The sequence below is a fragment of the Mirounga angustirostris genome, unplaced genomic scaffold (genome assembly GCF_029215605.1).
Source record: "Mirounga angustirostris isolate CCGP_5_RB_7025 unplaced genomic scaffold, mMirAng1.0.hap1 SCAF_14, whole genome shotgun sequence".
Lineage (NCBI taxonomy): Eukaryota > Metazoa > Chordata > Mammalia > Carnivora > Phocidae > Mirounga > Mirounga angustirostris.
Window position 1 is genome coordinate 67511524 of NW_026991722.1, and position 18382 is coordinate 67529905.

At 64.5% G+C, this 18382-nt stretch overlaps 2 protein-coding genes across 4 annotated transcripts; one reads left to right on the plus strand and one right to left on the minus strand.

The window, feature by feature from the left end:
- Positions 1-5259: 5259 nt before the first annotated feature.
- On the minus strand, positions 5260-10835 carry NOC4L (nucleolar complex associated 4 homolog). 3 transcript variants are annotated; one of them, XM_045870609.3, is made up of 15 exons: positions 10596-10830; positions 10362-10482; positions 9859-9965; positions 9503-9610; positions 9155-9304; positions 8979-9078; positions 8856-8890; positions 8409-8459; positions 8188-8299; positions 7935-7995; positions 7639-7749; positions 7391-7551; positions 7206-7288; positions 6984-7097; positions 5260-6900 (listed from the first exon to the last, which is right to left on the minus strand). In XM_045870609.3, exons 1-15 carry the CDS (start codon positions 10710-10712, stop codon positions 6781-6783), a joined length of 1551 nt encoding a protein of 516 aa, XP_045726565.2. In that variant the 5' UTR covers positions 10713-10830; the 3' UTR covers positions 5260-6780. The 3 variants fall into 3 exon arrangements, with proteins under 3 accessions (XP_045726565.2, XP_045726564.2, XP_064434241.1); XM_045870608.3 differs by having other exon boundaries at positions 7206-7551; positions 10596-10835; XM_064578171.1 differs by lacking the exon at positions 10362-10482 and having other exon boundaries at positions 10596-10727.
- On the plus strand, positions 10711-16258 carry DDX51 (DEAD-box helicase 51). The gene is made up of 15 exons (XM_045870607.3): positions 10711-11428; positions 11512-11603; positions 12541-12691; positions 12986-13131; positions 13225-13296; positions 13387-13493; positions 13621-13729; positions 13815-13960; positions 14159-14351; positions 14427-14542; positions 14640-14756; positions 14936-15037; positions 15142-15205; positions 15291-15425; positions 15642-16258. Exons 1-15 carry the CDS (start codon positions 10711-10713, stop codon positions 15666-15668), a joined length of 2295 nt encoding a protein of 764 aa, XP_045726563.1. The 3' UTR covers positions 15669-16258.
- The last annotated feature ends 2124 nt before the right edge of the window (positions 16259-18382 follow it).

The following is an 18382-nucleotide window of genomic DNA, read 5'->3' on the forward strand; positions in this document are numbered from 1 at the left end:
TCCAGATTGTCCAGCTCGGGCTTCGGGGCCCATAGGCGCCGTCATGCGGGATACGACTTGGATCCACCGATGCCAAGCGTCTCTGAGCACCAGCTCCCAGGCCCGGGTTCGGCACCCGCTGCCCATTTAGGTCCGGGTACCCCCACCTTGGTCTGTGGGTTCCCCTTGTGGCCTATTGGGCGGGGCCAGCCCCCCAGACATGCACACCCCCAGGGCGGAGAGTGCTTCCCTTTGGGAAGTCCTTCAAGGAGTCTGCCTAAAACTGGCTGCACAGTTTTTCGTAAACCAGGAGCCTGATGGGCCCTGGGCCGCCACGCGCTCATCCCCTAGGGCCAGACTGACTCCTCGTGGCCCAGGCTGCAGTGGTGGGAGCAAGGCCCTCCCCAGCTGGGTCTAGGTGCACAGGGACGGGATTGCAGGGTGCCCTGATGTCCCCGTGGACAATGCCCAGCTTCAGGGAGTGGATAAAGGGGACGGGCAGGGATGGAGGCAGGGGTGGGAGGAATGCAGCCACAGGATGGGATCCTCAGCCACGACCGGAGGCTGGAGAGACCAGGGAGGACCCTCCCTTGCAGCCTCCAGAGACAGCTCGGCCCTGAATCACCTGCATTAGGACGTCTGGCCTTCAGACCTGCAGAGACCACACCTCGGTTGCTTGCAGCACCCGGGTCTTGGCTCTGTGTGAGGACGGCCCCAGAGCAGTTCACCTGCATTTCCCCACGCACTTGTCAGAATGCGGTGGCGCTGCTGTCCCCGCCGGAGCTGCCAAGCATCACACAGCTGGTCCAGCCGCCGGATGGAGCCCCGTCTGCACCCTGACCGCAGGGCTTGGGGACACAAATGCTGTTGATGCCCCTGCGTTTGGGGTCCTTTGTTACACGGTAATGCGAACGGAGGGGCGGGAGCCCTGCCTGAGAAATCGACCCGCGTGCTGCGGGAAATGCACATGTTGTCCCAGACGTCCTCGGGTCTGCCCCTGCCTGGGGGACGGCTCCAGGGCCGGCCAGTCCCCACACCGACGACTGGGCAAACCCGACGTGTCCATCCACACGAAGGAATGTTTTGGTTTTTTTTTTTTAAGATTTTATTTATTTATTTGACAGAGAGAGAGCACAAGTAGGCAGAGTGGTAGACAGAGGGAGAAGGAGAAGTGATGTGGGGCTCGATCCCAGGACCCTGGGATCATGACCTGAGCCGAAGGCAGACGCTTAACGACTGAGCCACTCAGGCGCCCCAACACACGAAGGAATGCTATTTGGCCACGAAAGGAGTGGACCGGCGGACACACTACAGTGTGGATGGACCGTGACCACATCATGCTCTGTGGGAGAAGCAGTCGCGAAGACCCCACGGTGGGCGGCCCCTCTGAGGACGGGGTCAGGGCATCTGCTCTTTGGCCGCTGTGCACCCATCTCCGCTTCTTCGAAGTCCAGATCTCCAGGGGGGGGCGCTCAGCTCCCTGCGCTCACACAGTGGGCCACTGGCGACCATCCCCACCCTCCGGGACAGGCTGGGTGCCGTGGGCCAGGGGAGGAGAGGGGTGGAGAGGGAGGGGTTGGTGGGTGCCTGCAGGGTCCCAGACCTTGCTGCACATCCAGTATTTGATCCAATTTCCAAGAATTGGTTGTGTCCAATTAACAAAATTAAGCACAGAAATACCAGCAAACGTTCTCCGTGGTCAAAGCAAAAGCAATCGACACTGACTGACAGACGATTTAGTATCGCAACTCCAGGGACACACAGGGCACAGGATGCTCTGGTGTCAGCAGAGAAGGGGGGTGAGCGCACGCTGGGTTGTCACGCCTCCAAGGCAGGGGGCCGGCGGCATACTGGGACTTGTGGCGAAGCGGAATGGGCGCCAACGTGGTAAGCATGGCCACGCCTGGGACTGAGGTCACGGGGATCTTATGCAGACGTACAGGGAACGTCGTCAAAGCGTCTGTCCAACCGCTGGGTAACGAGGCGAAGGCGACCTGTCAGACAGTCCAGCGTCCCCGAGGGGAACCCCAGGCGCGGGCCTGGCAGGAAGCCCCGAAGGAATTCCCCAAACGCAAACTGACCCCTCCACGGGCAGGGGACGTCACTGGTCCTGCCCGGAGGCCAGGTTCATCTGCATGTCCGTGGACGGGAGCCGTGTCCAGACGCCCAGTCGGGCACACGGCCTGGCTTCTAAAGGGAGGAGAGGTCACCAGGCCGGGGCATGGCCGGCCACGACCCAAAGGCCGAGCCCCCCGCCTGCCCTTGCGGGCAGCCGTTGGGGCCCACGCGTGCCCTGTGCCCGCACGCTCCACGGTGCTGCAGGTGAGCCGCTGTGTGGGGCCCCGAAGCCACACCAGCCACTCTGGCCCTTTGCAGAGACCTGGGCTCGAGCCGCTAAGCTCTGGAGTAATTCGGAGCAGTCCCGGCACCGGGCACAGCCCCCTTGAGACAGCTGAGGCTGGGGGTGCAGGCCGAAGCCACAACCTCCACCACCCCGCTCCTGAAAGTGGCAGTGAGGCTGGCGGCTTCCGGTAACGGACCATCTCCTCCCCCGCAGAGGCGAGCGGACGGGGCGCAGGGGTGCAGTGCAGCGGGAGAGCGCTTATGGGGGACGGGTCGTCGCGAGCTCCTCTCGCCGACTGACCTCTCAGGAGGACGCCTGCTGACATCGAATTGTCTGCAGCTAATCTGCTGAATGCCAGGCAGGGGCGAACGCTCCTTATCATGAGGACGGACACGCCTCATCGCGTGGCCCGGCTGCGTGACCTGGCCGACCGTGACCTCATTGCCCCCCAGCCCCATTCACCTCCTGGAGGGGACAGGGCATGGGAGACCAAGGGAGGGAGGGAGAGGCTCCCTGGAGAGGCTTGGCCAGGCGTGTGCGGAAGGACGCTCCCGCGCACAGTAGGTGCTCAGTCTACACTGGAGCCTCCGCGCCGGGAGGGGGGCAGTGAGCCGGGAGCTGCTCACGGGCACAGGAAGGGGCCCTGTGTCCCTGGCCCCCTGAACAAGAGGGCCAGCTCCCCGCGAACCTCCTCGCGGGGCAGGAAACGCCACACCCCTGAGCTTCTGCAAACCGATACGCATTCTGTTCTCAGCTCCGGTTCTGGATATGACAGGAGTGGGGTCTCCGCTGGTCAGGGTCCCCCTCTCCCCTGGGTTGGGTGGTGTCAGGGAGGGACGTATGGGCCGGGAAGAGAGAAGCAGCATTTGGCACTGGGGGGTGGATATACAGTGATGGGGGCTGACGAACCGAGTGGACAAGGAGGCCACTGCTACCCCAAGCGGAAGGGAGAAGGGAAGGGCCGGGCCATCCATGGGCACCGACCCTGGTCGGGGTCACACACACCGCGGCACTGGGGATCCCCATGTGCCCCCTCTTCACTACGTGCCCTCCCCACACCCTGAAAGGTCCGTCATCCCACCTATGCCACCTATCCTCCCTTACCCGGGAGGCTCCTGACTGCCCCTGCTGCCCCCGGGGCCTGGACGTCGGTTCTGGACGCTCCATCCAAGGCGGCCTCCACTGATGTTTTCTACTCCGGAGGCATCCCTCGCCCTGCTCTGCCTGATGACCTATGAGCTCCCATCATGGGGGTTTTGTCCCACTTACTGCCTGGTGGGGGAGCAGCTGCAAGGATGCCTTCTCAGGGGTTTCTCAACTTCATACACACCCATTTCCCCGAGAGCCCCCCTTCTGACACCCATGGCCAGTCTGGGGTCTCCGAGACCCCCCACATGACCCCCACAGCCAGTCCGGTGTCCGTGAGATCCCCCACATCTGACCCCCACAGCCAGTCCGAGGGGTCCGAGACCCCCCGTCTGACTCCCACGGCCAGTCCGAGGTCCCCGAGACCCCCCAGTCTGACCCCCACGGCCAGTCCGAGGTCCCCAGACCCCCCGACGTCTGACCCCCACAGCCGGTCCAGGGTCCCTGAGACACCCCCGTCTGACCCCCACAGCCAGTCTGAGGCCCCTGAGACCCCCCCGACGCCTGACCCCCACGGCCAGTCCGGGGTCCCCGAGACCCCCCATGTGACCCCCACGGCCAGTCCGAGGTCCCCGAGATCCCCCAACGTCTGACCCCCATGGCCGGTCCAGGGTCCCCGAGACCCCCCATGTGACCCCCACGGCCAGTCCGAGGTCCCTGAGACGCCCCCGTGTGACCCCCACGGCCAGTCCGAGGTCCCCAGACCCCCCGACGTCTGACCCCCACAGCTGGTCCAGGGTCCCTGAGACCCCCCGTCTGACCCCCACAGCCAGTCTGAGGTCCCTGAGACCCCCCTGACGTCTGACCCCCACGGCCAGTCCGGGGTCCCCGAGACCCCGCCGTCTGACCCCCACGGCCAGTCCGAGGTCCCCAGACCCCCCGACGTCTGACCCCCACAGCCGGTCCAGGGTCCCTGAGACACCCCCGTCTGACCCCCACAGCCAGTCTGAGGCCCCTGAGACCCCCCCGACGTCTGACGCCCATGGCCGGTCCAGGATCCCTGAGACCCCCCCCCCAAGTCTGACCCTGGGTCTGCCGTGGCAGGTGGGCTGGGAGCCACGAACGGTATGAAGAGTCCTCCACGCAGACGCTCTCACCCAGCAGTGTCCTGTACTCTCCCCAGAATGTTCAAATCTCCTAGGACAGTGACTACCTGGCAAGAGAGGGTCTACACGTGTAGACCCCAGGCCCCACCCCAGCACTTTCACTCAGATCCCAGAGGGTCCCAGAGCCCCTGACCATCTAGCTCTAATATCCCCTGGACCAGAAGCCCTGACGCCCGTCAGGTGTCAGGCCCCCAGCCCTGAAGCCTCAGAGGCTGTCCCGGCCACCCCAGCGGGGCTGCCGTCTCCTCCATCCCTGCCCCCACCCCGCATCCGCTCAGCCGACCACCCAAAGGGCAACCAGGCCCGGAGATGGAGAAACACCAACCTGGGGGCCTAGGTGGCTCAGTGGGCTGAGCGTCCGACTCAGCTTCAGCCCAGGTCATGATCTCGGGGTACTGGGATCCAGCCCCCCATTGGGCTCTAAGCTCAGCAGGGAGTCTGCTTGTCCTTCTGCCTCTGCCCCCCCTCCACGCTTACTCTCTTACTCAACAAAATCTTTGGAAAAAATTAAATAAAATAAAGTAAAATAAAAAAGAAACACCAACCCAATACCAATGTGGCAAAATGCAGCTGCCCAGCCCTGGGGGTCAGGGGGTGTAGTGGACTGAGGTGTCCAGGGCGTGGGAGTCCCCGTATCTGCCAGAATGAGAAAGTCTACACAGAACACACGATGCTGAATTTGGAAAAAAATAAAACCTGCTTAAGCCTTTTATAATTTAACTTTAAAAATCAATGGCATTTTTTAATCAGTGAGGCCTCAGCCCACCCATCTGCCCCCTGGTGTCCCCACACCGAGGCTCAGGTGGGGCACTGGTGACCTCTGGTAGCAGGCCACTCAGGAGCCTCGAGACTGTCCCCACAAATGTGCATGAGCCCCTCCTCCGAGCCAGGCAAGTCCTGGGCCAGGGGACGAGGCCGGTCAGTAACGAGCCTTCCTCGGTCCCTGGGAAGGCGGGCAGGGACAGTCGGTGGACTGCTGCAGGGCAGCCGGGCCATGAAGATAAGTGGGTGCCAGGTGGGACGCACAAAACGCTGTTATACACAGGATGCTCGGCAGAGGCCTCCACAAGGCCTCACTCAGCCTGGGGTCTGAAGATCAGGGGAAAGCTGTGGCAACAGCAGTGCAAAGGCCCTGGGGCAGGAACCAGCTTGGGAGGGAGCCAGGGCAGTTCAGCTAGGGGGTGGGGCGCTAGTGTCCCTGACTCACACAACCCTGTACGGAGAAGAAGCGCCCCTTCACTCCTTGGGCAAAGCCCCCACCAGGCACACCAGGGTCTTGGGCCACAGGAGCAGCTCCCAGAGACCAAAGTGGCCAAACGACTGCCCTCTGTGACCCCAGGGCGCTCCTGGGGGGTGGGGGTGTCCTGGGAACTCAGGAGGCTGCAGGGCAACGGGGGTCTCTCCCTCGCAGGCTCTCCACCCCCACCTGTGCCTCCGCCAGCCCCCCCAGCCTACGTGAGCTGCCGTCACACCAACTCCTCCGTCCCCAGACAACCAGGTTTTTAGAGACAAAACCCAGACTCAAGGAGCAGGCTCGCCTGGCAGAAACGGGGCCTCGAAGGAACAAACATCCTGGCACAAAATAAGCCACTGGCCCGTGGCTGCCGGTGCCCACTCTGCTCGGGGACAGGATGGAAGGGTGAAGCGACCTCCAGCTAACTCCCTGACCGGGCACACACAGCCCGGCACCCTGGGGGTCAGGGGACAAAGGTGTCCTCCTCTGGCCCTAGCCAGGAATGGGCGTGTGCGCTCCCTGTGCACCCAAGACTAACCAGGACAGAGCCCTCACTGTCGCTCCTGGGTCACGGAGTCCAACCGCACTGGACAGGTGGGGGGCGTGGCCCAGACCCTCCCTGGATACGAGGGCCCCGAGGAGTGTGGGGTGCCTGGGGAAGCTTGTAGGGCTGGCAACAGCCACACCCGTGCACCCAGAGCCCCGTGGCAGAAGCCACTTCTGCAGCCGCCCTCCCCACAGGCTTCAGTGGAGGGAGAGACCCCTGGACACCACGTTCCGGGGCGGGGGTTGCTGCAGGTGGACACAGCATGGCCAGCACTGTGGACGTCGGCCTGTAGACACGGCCACCACGGGAGCCAGGAGACGGGTTCAGCACCTCCCCAGAGTCCTCCTAGCTACCCACAGCCCACCCCAGTGGCTCTCCCACAAAACCACTTATGGGGGCCGAGGAGAGAGGGGAGGTCACAGGGTCAGCTAAGCGTGAAGTGCTGGGCGCAGAGGTCGTCCTGCCGGCCCAACAGACCCTGGGCGGGGATGAACTCCAGTGGCACTGACTCCTGGCCCTTCTTCTTCAGGTCCCGCTCGAAGACCTGCAAGGGACGGACAGATGGACGCTCCCACACTGCGCGGTCCCTGCACCCCGGCCACCCAGGCTTCAGCGTCACCCCCTCACCTCAAACGCCGTGAGATCCAGCAGCGGTGCGATGCTGACCTCAGGCATGGACAGCGCCTGGTTGATAACGCTGGCGGCCTGGGACACCTCGGGGTGGTAATGCCGCTGCAGGGCCTGCAGAGCACGTATGACATCACCACCCCCCGCCGGGCAGCCAGGAAACCCGCATGCCGCACACACCCAGGTGGGCCAGGAGATGGGTGACGTGCCCGGCGTGCTCACCTGCAGCTCCCACAGCGAACTCTCCAGAGCTCGGCTCTTGGCGGGGTCCTCCTCTTCGGGGTCATAGGGGTCGGCATCCAGCTCTAGGAACGAGACCAGGCCCTGCTCCACGACCGATCCCCGGTGTACTGGCTGCTGGGGGAGGGCAGGCCCCCAGGTCCCCCAGCGCCCCCAGCCGCACTCACCAGGGCCCAGGGGGCGGTGCACAAGGACGCGGCAGGCGGGGTGCCGGCGCAGCAGATTGCAGATGAAGGGCAGGACCATGAGCAAGGCCTCGGGGGGCGCCGTCAGGGCCAGGCGGGACAAGCGCTTGGCGAAGGCAGCCACCAGATAGGCAGGCAGATGGCTGGGCGGGACGGTAGGTGTGAGTGAGACCCCCTCGCCCAGCACCCCAGTCCCAGCTCTGGGTCTCAGTCCCGCCTCTGGCACTCACGAGGATGACAGGAAGAGGTCGGCCAGATGGAAAAACCGGGCCCGGTACTTGACGTGAAAAACTGAGGGGTCCAATAGACCGTAGAGCTTGCGGTAGAAATCGGGGTACTCGCTAGGGGAGGGGAGGTGTGACTGAGCAGCAGGCACGGGGGTGGAGCAACGAAGAGACCGGTGGCGGCTTCCAGGGGCTCTGTCCCCGCCCCGGCCCTTGTCCAGCCCAACTCCCACCCCACCACCCTGGGCACAGCCCAGCCAGCTCCCCGGCCCGGGGCGGACACCTCCCGGGTGAGTACTCACAGGTTGTGCTGGTGAATCAGGACAAAAAGTCCATTCAAGGCCAAGAGACTGATGGCTCCCCCTGCAGACACATGTGCAGCTGTGAAGCCCCAGCCCACCCCACCCCTCCAGCCCAGGGGGAGTCCAACAAAGCTGCAGGCCGCCAGGCTGGGGGGAGGGGGGAAGGAGACTCCTGAGGACGGCCCACCAGCCTCACGGCCGCAGGAGCCCAGCCCGCGGGCACACACCAGCCCGCCCGGGGCTCAGCACTCACCCACGTCATAGGCGCGGGTCAGGAAGTCGATCATGAGGCTGGGCTGGGCCAGGTGCGGCAAGATGGAGTCGTGCATGACCACCAGCACCTTCTTGTAGAGGCTCAGAGGCAGCTGCCGGGAAGCCGCAGGTGTGGGTGCACCTGCCCCACTCCAAGAACCCCGTGGGCCATACGGAGCCAGACGGGGTGCCTGCTCCCCGCCCGCCCCACCCCGCCCCTACCTTGTGCCTGAGAAAGCCGAGCCACATCAGCTGGAATGCCTTCCTGTGCTCCTAGGGCAGATATGGTGTCAGAGCTGCCCCCAGGAGGGGACACCAGACACACGGCCTCCCCGCTGCCCTGTGGGAGGAGGAGCTCGAAACCCCAAATCCGAGAACCCCCTACTAGACAAGAGAAAACGCCTCGCGTGGATCCTAGCCGTACGGGAGCAGAGGAACGTCGCGTCCGTGACCGCCCACAGTAACAAGGGCCCGCAGAGAGCCTGGGAACCGGGTACCTGTGCGCCTCCCCCACGCTGCTCCCGGTCCCTATGAGGGGTCCCTGTGTGGCACCCCGCGCCTGCCTAAGCCAGGAAGGGGCAGCTAGTTCTCTTCCTGTCTCACACGCGTGCCTCCTTCTGAAAGGACCCCCCTCCCAGGGAGGCCACCAACCCCTCCGCAGCACCTCACCTTCAGATGAACCACCTTCCACGTGCGCGACAGCTCTGCACAGAAGGCAAGGATCAGCGGGCATGCGGGAGAGGAGGCAGCCCACCGGGTGCCCCTGCCCAACCGCCTGCCCAGGACGCTCACCCATGTGCTTCACGTAGAAGCTGGAGGAACTACACTCTTGGCGGGGGAGGCTCACAGCCGACAACAGCGTGAAGGCGTTGTTCCAGAACGTGAGCGGCACCTGCACAAAGCCTAACCTGAGCACGGGCATGGCCGCCGCCCACCCATCCCCCAGCCACAGGACCCAGCCGGCTCACCTCTGGGTCCCCGTCAGCGACGCGGCCCACGACGGCCGTGGCTGCCTGCATCGTGTGGTAACGGATGTCGTCGTGTTCCAAGTACTCCTGGAAGCGGGACAGGAGCAGCGAGCAGTCGTCCTCCGGAGAGAGCAGGCCTTCCACCACCGCCTGGGGGCCGAGCAGGGAGGCGGGCCTCAGTGCGTCAGCCCCACGCCCAAGGGACCGCCCAAGGAGACCACCGAGCCGGCAGCCTCTCCCCTCCCGCAGGGGAGGGTACGGCAAACGCACGGCACTCACTAGCCACCTGCGCCAGGGCCCGTCCCAGCTCTGGCCGGAGGCTCTGTCCCCCACCCCCGTGCACCCCACCTTGAAGAGCTGCCGAGGAAACAGGTAGTAGCCGTCCCACTTAGGTTTCTCCAGGGGGTGAGCTCCTTCCAGCTGCACAAACTTCATGAGCGTGCTGAGAGCCAGCTCCTGGGGACAGCGGGTAGCAGAGTGACCCAGGCGCCTAACCACAGGCCACGCCCACCGCAGGCCTGGCCACAGAGCCCCCCCCCAGCATTCCCACAAGTACCGGGACGCCAGAACGCCAACCAGACAGGACCACGCGGCCTCAGGGGGTCCGGAACGCAGACGCGGGCATCCTCAGCCCCACCTCCGTGCGTGTGGACAGCCTGCGGCCGGGGGTGCGGAGAACGCTGGAGGCGGTCCGCGTGACTCACCTTGACCTCAAAGGAGGGGTGAGCCAGCAGCTCCTGCAGGCGGTTACAACAGCTGTGGTAGCGATGTCTCATCCACACCTTGTATTTGCGCGTGGCCCCCTGAGACCCTGCGGGGAGCAACAGGGTCAGCCCACGCGTGCCCGCTACTCTCCACCCAGCCCCACCAGGGAAAGGGGTGCAGTCACCGTGGCCCCAAACCTGGGGCGGGACGAAAGAACCTCCTACCCCCAGGGCACAGCCCCTCGCCCCTCACTTTACCCCAAAACCTAAGCGACCGGGGGTGGGGACGCGTGACCCCAGCTTCCTGGGACGCTGAGCGCACAGATCGGACAGCGCCAGACGCCACGACCAGACCCCGTGGTAACCGGGCCGCGGGGCTGTCTCTGCGCCCCCCCCGCCCGCCCCCAGCACCATCCTCCCCGCCCCCACCGCGGGCTCTGTGCCCCTCTACTGACCCGCGGGCCCGCAGCCAGAGGACAGCGCGGCGCCCCGGGGACGCTCACCTGCCATGACCGAGCCCTCGGACGGCAGCCGGCCCACAAACAGCTCTCCCCGCTGCAGCAGGGCCCCGAAAAGGCGGCTGCACGCGCGCACCGCCTCCTGGGTCTCCTCGCGGTCCTCGGACTGAGGGAACAGGCTGGTCGCGGGGGCTGCCCCACGCCCGGCCCGCCACCCGCCCACCCGAGCCCCCGGCCTCCGACCCGGGGCCCCGGCCGCCGCGCCCCGCGCGCCCCCACCTGCAGCGCGGCCAGGACGTCGAACACGGCGTTGGCCTGGCCGCGGCTCGCCAGCACCGCCTCCAGCAGGCGGCCCAGCGCCCGGCGCGCGCCCTCGGGGCCGGGGTCCCGCTCCATGCCGCCGCCGCCGCCGCCCCACGCGACACACACCCGCCGCACGCGCCGCCGCCCGGCGCCGCGACGTCACCTCCCCGCGCCGGGGCCTCGCGCGCGCGGCGGCCTACGCCCGGCCCCGCCGCGACGTCACCTCCCCGCGCCGGGGCCTCGCGCGCGCGGCGGCCGCCGCCCGGCCCCGCCGCGACGTCACCTCCCCGCGCCCGGGGCCTCTCGCACGCGGCGGCCTACGCCCGGCCCCGCCGCGACGTCACCTCCCCGCGCCGGGGCCTCGCGCGCGCGGCGGCCGCCGCCCGGCCCCGCCGCGACGTCACCTCCCCGCGCCGGGGCCTCGCGCGCGCGGCGGCCGCCGCCCGGCCCCGCCGTGACGTCACCTCCCCGCGCCCCTGCCGTCGTCGCGGCGCGTCTGGCCGGGGCCATGCGGCTGGCGGCTGGCGGCATGGCGCTCTTCCACGTCGCGCGGTACGCGGGCCCCGAGGCGGCGGGGGCGGGCGCCGAGGCCGACGGCCGGGCGCGCGCGCTGCTGGAGCGGCTGCAGCGCCGTGCCCGAGAGCGGCAGCAGCGAAAGCAGCCGCAACAGCAGCAGGCCGCGCGGGCGGCGGGGCGGCGGCGGCGGCGGCCGCGCAGAGCGCGCAGGCGCGAGGGCGGCGGGGCCCCGGGGAGCCCGCGCGCGCCGCGGGGGAAGCGGCGGCGAGTGGACGGCGAGGACGAGAGCGCAGGTGGGGCCGGGCCGGGCGGGGCGCGGCCGTGGGAGCCGGGGCCGCGGGGCTGACGCGCCGCCCTGCCCGCTTCCGCCCCGCAGGGAGCCGCGAAGAGGCGCGCCGGGAGAGCGGCGCGGGGCCCCCCGGCCAGGCCCCGCTGCTCGGGGGCCTCGGGAGGAGCAGGGCGCCCAAGGTGAGCGAGCGGCCGGCGGCGGGGAGCCTTCGACGGCTTTGCTTCCGCCGGGCGCTGCGTGGGGCGCTTGCGGCCAGGGCTGGGGCCGCTCGTGGGGCCGCTCGTGGGGCCGCCCGTGGGCCGCGCCTGCGCCTGGCGGGCGTCCTCAGGTGTTCGGTGCGCGGACGTCTTCCGACCTCGCTCGCGTGGCTCGTGCGTTTCCTTCGGGGTGTTCGAGTCTCGTGCGAACTCGGGGTTTTGCTTGGGTCGTAAAAAAAATCTTGTGGGGTAGTAAGTGGGTTTGTGGGTGTCGCAGTTGGGTCTTAAAACTCGTCTCGCCTACTTGGCGTGTTTAAGGCGCGTCTGTGCAGGGCTCACCCCCCCGGGGGCTTTTAAGCTAGTCTTTTTATCTTGGTGGAGGTTTTCAGTGAGTACCGAGCTGCCAGCAAGGAGACGGCAGGCTTGCCAGGGTGCGTGGGCGCCCCTTCGTGTCTGTGCCCGTGGGGAGGGCCACACTGGGTTGGGATCAGCCCGGGTGAGATGGGCAGGGGAGGTGAGCGTCTGGCGGAAGGCAGGGTTCCGCAAAGGCCCTGAGGCAGCAGCGAGCTTCGGTGTGCGGGAACAGAGCTTACGTGGCTAAGGTACAGCCAGTGGTGGGAAATGAGGTTGGGGGCAGGTGAGTGCCGGGTCATGGATGGCTCTGCAGGCGCACCTGGGGTGTGGGAGGAAGCCCCCCAGGGTGGTTCTCCTCAGGGGAGCGTCACTTTCTGGTGTGCGTTTCTTAATTCCTTTAAAAGTTGTGTGGACAGTGGGGGACGGGAGAAGCTGGGAAATAGGGTAGTCGGCCTGCCTTGCTGTGGCCTCTTCAGCCTGAGTACCTGAGTCCTTTGTTTCTGCGGGTCTTGCTCCCCTAGCCCCACGGACCCCGGAGTGTTCACTTGGCCCCTCTTTACGGTAGGTCCAGCCTTTCCTGCCGTCATGGTTGGCTGAGCCGAGCTGCGTTGGAAAGAGTGTCACTGAAGGTTTGGTGCCTATCGAGGACATCCCTGAAGTCCACCCTGACATGCAGAAGAAACTGCGGGCTCATGGCATATCGTCCTACTTCCCAGGTGCGGCGGGGGGGGGGGGGGGGACTGGCACGCTTTCAAGAGCCTTCTCACCGAGAGCCACACGAGGCCACAGCGTAATAGCTGTGAACACAGGCCCCTGGGCACGTCCAGCACCAAGTGCCATCTGGGCTTTTGGCATCTTTGGGCCGCCTGGGCCTGGTGCCATCGTTGAGCGAGAACAGCCTGGTCTAGAAGTCGGAGGTGAAGGGTAAGGTTACTTTGCACTCCAGTGCCTGTGCTGATTCTGGGTGTTCCCGCGCAGATGTGACCTGTGTCTCGTCCTTCTTTGTCCAGTCCAGGCAGCAGTGATTCCTGCCCTCCTGGAGAGCACGGCCAACGGGTTTCTCGTGGCCAGAGGTGGCTACCGGCCCAGTGACCTTTGTGTCTCTGCCCCAACGGGCAGTGGGAAGACTTTGGCCTTTGTCATTCCAGTGGTACAGGTGAGTATAAGGACCCCCACCCTCCAGGTGGGCTCTGCAGGCAGGGAGCCAGCTCTGCTGACTCGGGTGGTTGTCGTGTTCCCCACCCCCCAGGCCCTATTACGTCGAGCTGTTTGCCAGGTCCGTGCTTTGGTTGTGCTGCCCACCAAGGAGCTGGCCCAGCAGGTACGTGTACCCCACGTCCCCAGGTCAGACCTAGGCTCTGTTTCGCTGTGGTGCTCTGTACCAGGTTGGTGACGGCCGCTCTTTCTCCAGGTGAGCAAAGTGTTCAACATCTACACAGATGCCACTCCTCTGCGTGTCGCCCTGATCACTGGGCAGAAGTCGCTGATCAAAGAGCAGGAGAGTCTTGTCCAGAAGACGTAGGTCCTGCGGGGCTGGGGGCTCCTCGGGGAACAGGGAGTGGCTCTCTGAACCCTGTCTGCAGGTTCCCTGTGGTATTGGGGGGGGTCAGCGTGGGGCCTTTTGCTGAGCCACTCCACTCCTCAGAGCAGACGGCTTCCGCTGCTTGGCTGACGTGGTGGTGGCCACTCCTGGCCGCCTGGTGGACCACATCGACCAGACCCCAGGATTCAGCCTCCAGCACCTCCGCTTCCTGGTAAATCCCACCCCTGGAGGATGGCTGGGGTTTGGAGCCAATGCAGACCTCGGCCACCAGACACCAGGCTTCTCGCTTCCCCTAGGTCATCGATGAGGCCGACCGCATGGTAGACAGCATGCACCAGTCCTGGCTGCCCCGGGTGGTGGAGGCAGCCTTCCCGAGGGACGGGGCCAAGGAGCCCTTCGCTCTGCTCCAGAGGCGGCAACCCCGGGCCACGACGGCCGCCAGGTACCTGACACTGAGCCTGCCCTGCACTCAGTGTGGCCGCCTGCGGACAGCCCCGTCGTGCTTCCCCTCTGGCTCTGAGACCCCTCGGCCCCAGTCTGGTCTGGTCTGGTCTGGTCTGGTCTGTTCTGGGGTGGCCGGGGCTCTGCAGGTTGGCTGGCTAGACCAAGACTGCTGTCCCATCCCCCGCTCCCCTTTCAGTATTTCTTGTCCTCAGATGCCACTGCAGAAGCTGCTCTTTTCGGCCACCCTGACGCAGAATCCTGAGAAGCTGCAGCAGCTGGGCCTCTACCAGCCCCGGCTCTTCTCCACGGGGCTGACGTACAAGGGCCCCAGAGACACTGACGAAGATGGGGATTCCGGCGGGAAGTACACCTTCCCCGTAGGGCTCTCGGTGAGCGGGCGTGCAGGGGTGGGGAGGGGGTGCCTCAGGCGCTTGGGCCTGGCCGACCCTGTGCTGTCCCCACAGCACCACTACGTGCCCTGCAGCCTCCGCACTAAGCCACTGGCCATCCTGCATCTGATCCTGGAGAAGGATTTCTCCAGGGTCCTCTGCTTCACCAACTCCCGCGAGAACTCACACAGGTGAGGCCCAAGTGGGCGGAGGGGGAGGAGAGGGGAACAGGATGGGGGTAGGCTCCAGGCCCTGCCCACCCAGCTCCTTCCGGCTCTTCCCACCCAGGCTCTTCCTGCTCGTCCAGGCTTTCGGAGGTGTGAGCGCGGCTGAATTCTCCTCCCGCTGCGGGCCCGGCCAGAGGAAGGCGGTCTTGAAGCAGTTTGAGCAGGGCAAGGTTCAGCTGTGAGTACCTGGAAAGGAGGAGGGGAATGCTCCCGCCAGGTACAGCCTGGGCCCTCTGAGGGCGTTTTCCTGCGGGAGACTCGCCTCCTCAGTGTGGTGGCTTCCCCAGCAGGGCCGGGCGGGGGGCGGAGGGGGGCTCCCGGCCTCGGGCAGGGCCCACAGCCCCTGGTGCTCCCCAGCCTCATCAGCACAGACGCCACCGCTCGAGGCATTGACGTGCAGGGCGTGCAGCTGGTGGTCAACTATGACGCCCCCCAGTACCTGCGTACCTACGTCCATCGGTAAGGCCATCCCGCGCTCTTGGAGGGAGGGTCCCTGGAGGGAAGCCCTGTCCCATCGGGCCCCTGGGGGCCACCGTCCTGGAGGTAGCTGTGCTTGGTTTCAGGGTCGGAAGAACCGCCCGCGCTGGAAAAACTGGACAGGCCTTCACGCTGCTCCTCAAAGTGCAGGTGCGTCTGCTGGAGTCGACCCAGGGCCCGGGACCTCTGCCGGCAGCACCGCTCGCGGAAAACAGGGCCCCTTGCTTTCCCGCAGGAGAGGAGGTTCCTCCGCATGCTAGCCGAAGCTGGGGTGCCGGAGACGGCGCGGCACGACATCCCTGGCGAGCTCCTGCAGCCGCTGGTCCCGCGGTACGAGGCGGCCTTGTTCCAGCTGGAACAAGCCATCAAGGTGAGGGGCCGAGGCATTCTGGTGACCCACGTCTGGTGTCTGGGAAGACCGGACAACGTGTGCAGGACGGGGAGAGGGTGGCAGGGCGGGAAGGGGGCACACGGCCCTGGGAGGGGGCCAGGGCCAGATCTGCACTTCCTGAGCGAGTGCCGGGTGCTGCCGCTTGGGGGGAGGCAGCAGGTGGCGCCACGTGAGCCTCTGGCCTCCCTTCCGCAGGAAGAGCGAAGGCAGAAGGCGCCCTGACGGGCTCGGGGAACAGGCGGGCTGAGCCCACCACAGAGCAGACCCTTCTCAGCCCGTGCCTCCTGCTGGGCCTAGCCACCTCCTTTCCGGAAAAATCTTGAGCAGTGGCTGCTGGATACGTGAGCAAAAGACCTGATTCCTTGGGTTTCGGAAGGAACAGCCAGCGGAAAGGGCCTCCTCCTGCCAGGCTCTGGACATGGTCGCTGCAGCAGGCCTGGCGCCAGGCAAGCTCGGGCCCGGAGGAAGCCGCTCAGGTTACTGCAGACCTGACGGGCAGCGTCTGGGGCGTAGCCTTGGGCCCGTTAGGGGACCCTGGGTGTCCTCAGGACGTCTGCCGCCCTCCGTCCTGCACATCGTGAGCCGTTCCGGGCGCCGTCCCAGTGCGAAGTGTCTCCGCCCACACGGCGTGGGCACAGCCCCGACCGCGCAGCGGGGGTCTCCACACGGGGCCGAGGCCAACCTCACTGCACACCAGAACGTGCGTCGGGAGCGTAACGGAAAACAGGCTTCAGGAGCGCTGACCCGCTGTTGGCGTAAAGGTTTTGTTTTCAGAATCATATGCTGCTATTAAAACAAACTTTAAAAAGCCAGATCAGGCTGTGGTTTTTCTGTCTGTCCTAAAAGCGTGCTCTTCGCTGCGGCCAGGTAACACTGGGGAACCCGGCTGCGTGGTTGCTCATGGGGCTGCGGGAGGGTACAGGAAACAGGTACAGGCTTCTTTCTTAGGGATGGAAACCAGCTTCTCCATACACGGGGGCCGCGCACGGCCCACCTGGCTGGAGCCAGGAACACAAAGGTGGAGGAGCCCCAGGACAGGGACAGGGCGGGGTGGCCTGGGAGCCGCATGGGACCCACTTCCCGCCCCCTCGCTGGGGCCTTGCTGGCCCCTGGAGCCTGGCCGGCTCGACGTCTGTGGGGGCGGCTCCGCCACGGAGACACCGAACCGCCTGTGCGAGGGACGTCCCCCCGACTCCCTGGAAACCGAGGCCAGGCTGACCGGGAGGGCCTGTCTCCTACCGACACGCTCTCCCTCTCTACGCAGCGAGGTGTGTGCTTACGAGTTTCTTGGTCACTGTTTGCCTTGGCGCATGTGTGATGACTGGAATCGGTGCCGGGCACGGGGAGACATGGATACAACACGCTCCGGCTCAGAAACACGGATACCAGACACAGATGCGCACGCATGGGCAGCTCGCACGCCTGCTCCCACTTCCGGACTCGGCGACAGGTTTCCAGTCGGACGGCTAATCTCTACCCCGTGTTGCTTCGTTGTTTTATTTATTTGGCCTCCTGAGTCCGTTGTGTTTATTGCAATTGTACCTACATCTTCTCTCGGTCTGCAGGGAAATAACGATCCTGGTCAACGCGAGTCCTTCATATACTTGATCATCATTAATATACTTTTTTCTTTTCTCATTCATTCTATATTTTAACATTTCAGGAATTTTTTAAATGTCTTTAAATTCACTTAATTAACATATACTGTATTACTAGTTTCAGAGGTAGAGGTCAGTGATTCATCAGTTGCATAGAACACCCAGTGCTCATTCCATCACGTGCCCTCCTTCATGCCCATCCCCCAGTGACCCCAGCCCCCTGCCCACCTCCCCTCCAGCAAGCCTCAGCTTCCTAGAGTTAAGAGTCTCTTACGGTTTGTCTCCCTTCTGATTTTGTCTTATTTTTCCTTCCCATCTTCTATATTCATCTGTTTTGTTTCTTAAATTCCGCGTATCAGTGAAATCATACAATTTTTGTCTTTCTCTGACTTACTTCACTCAGCATAATATCCTCTAGTTCCATCCGTATCCTTGCAAAAGGCAAGATTTCACTTTTTGATGGCTGCATAATATTCCATTGTACATATGAACCACATCTTTATCCATCATCTGTCAATGGACATCTGGGCTCTTTCCACAGTTTGGCTATTGTGAACATTGCTGCTATAAACATCGGGGTGTGCGTACCCTTCGGATCCCTACTGTTGTATCTGTGGGTATGTTTCATTGTTTTAAATAACCTACTCACCAGGTGACAGTCACATTCCTTCCTCTTCAAACGGGCAATCCTCAAGTGCAGTCTTAGCAATATTTACAGATAACGGACACAAACACATTCGCGCTTTCCAAGCTGAGGACCAAAAGCACCAGTTCACTGGTCCCGCACGGTGTTCTAGAGCGTCACCTGTCCAGCATCTTCCCCAAAGCCTGATGGTGGAAAGATGACGTTTTGACACATCCACGTTGCTCAGCCACCTGCTTCTCAACGTTAGGTTTGGATCTCAACGTTAATGATGTTCGTCGTCATTAACCTGGGACCTGTTATGCTTCAGGTGATAGGATAATGAGATCTGTGCTCTCAGAACAAGTGTGGATTCGTAGGTCCGTCATGGCGTCCCACGGGCTCATGGACACTGAGCGTTCTCAACCATCACTGTGGACTTAAACACGGTGCCCATGTAAGTGCCACTCCCCCCTGCGTCCACACTCAGTGGCCCGGATGAACCAGTGTTCTCCCACAGAGGGCGTCTTCGCGAACCCCTCCTGGACCAGAAAACACCCAACCAGCAGATGTCCCTTGATCTCCGTGAGGCCACATCTTGCCATCAAATGTTCCTGCAGGAAACGGGGTAAACGCACCTGTGACAACTGAAGTTTGGGTTTCTCAGATGTGTGGACGCTGACCCAGTGGACCCCGGTGCCAGTGAGTGAGGCGGA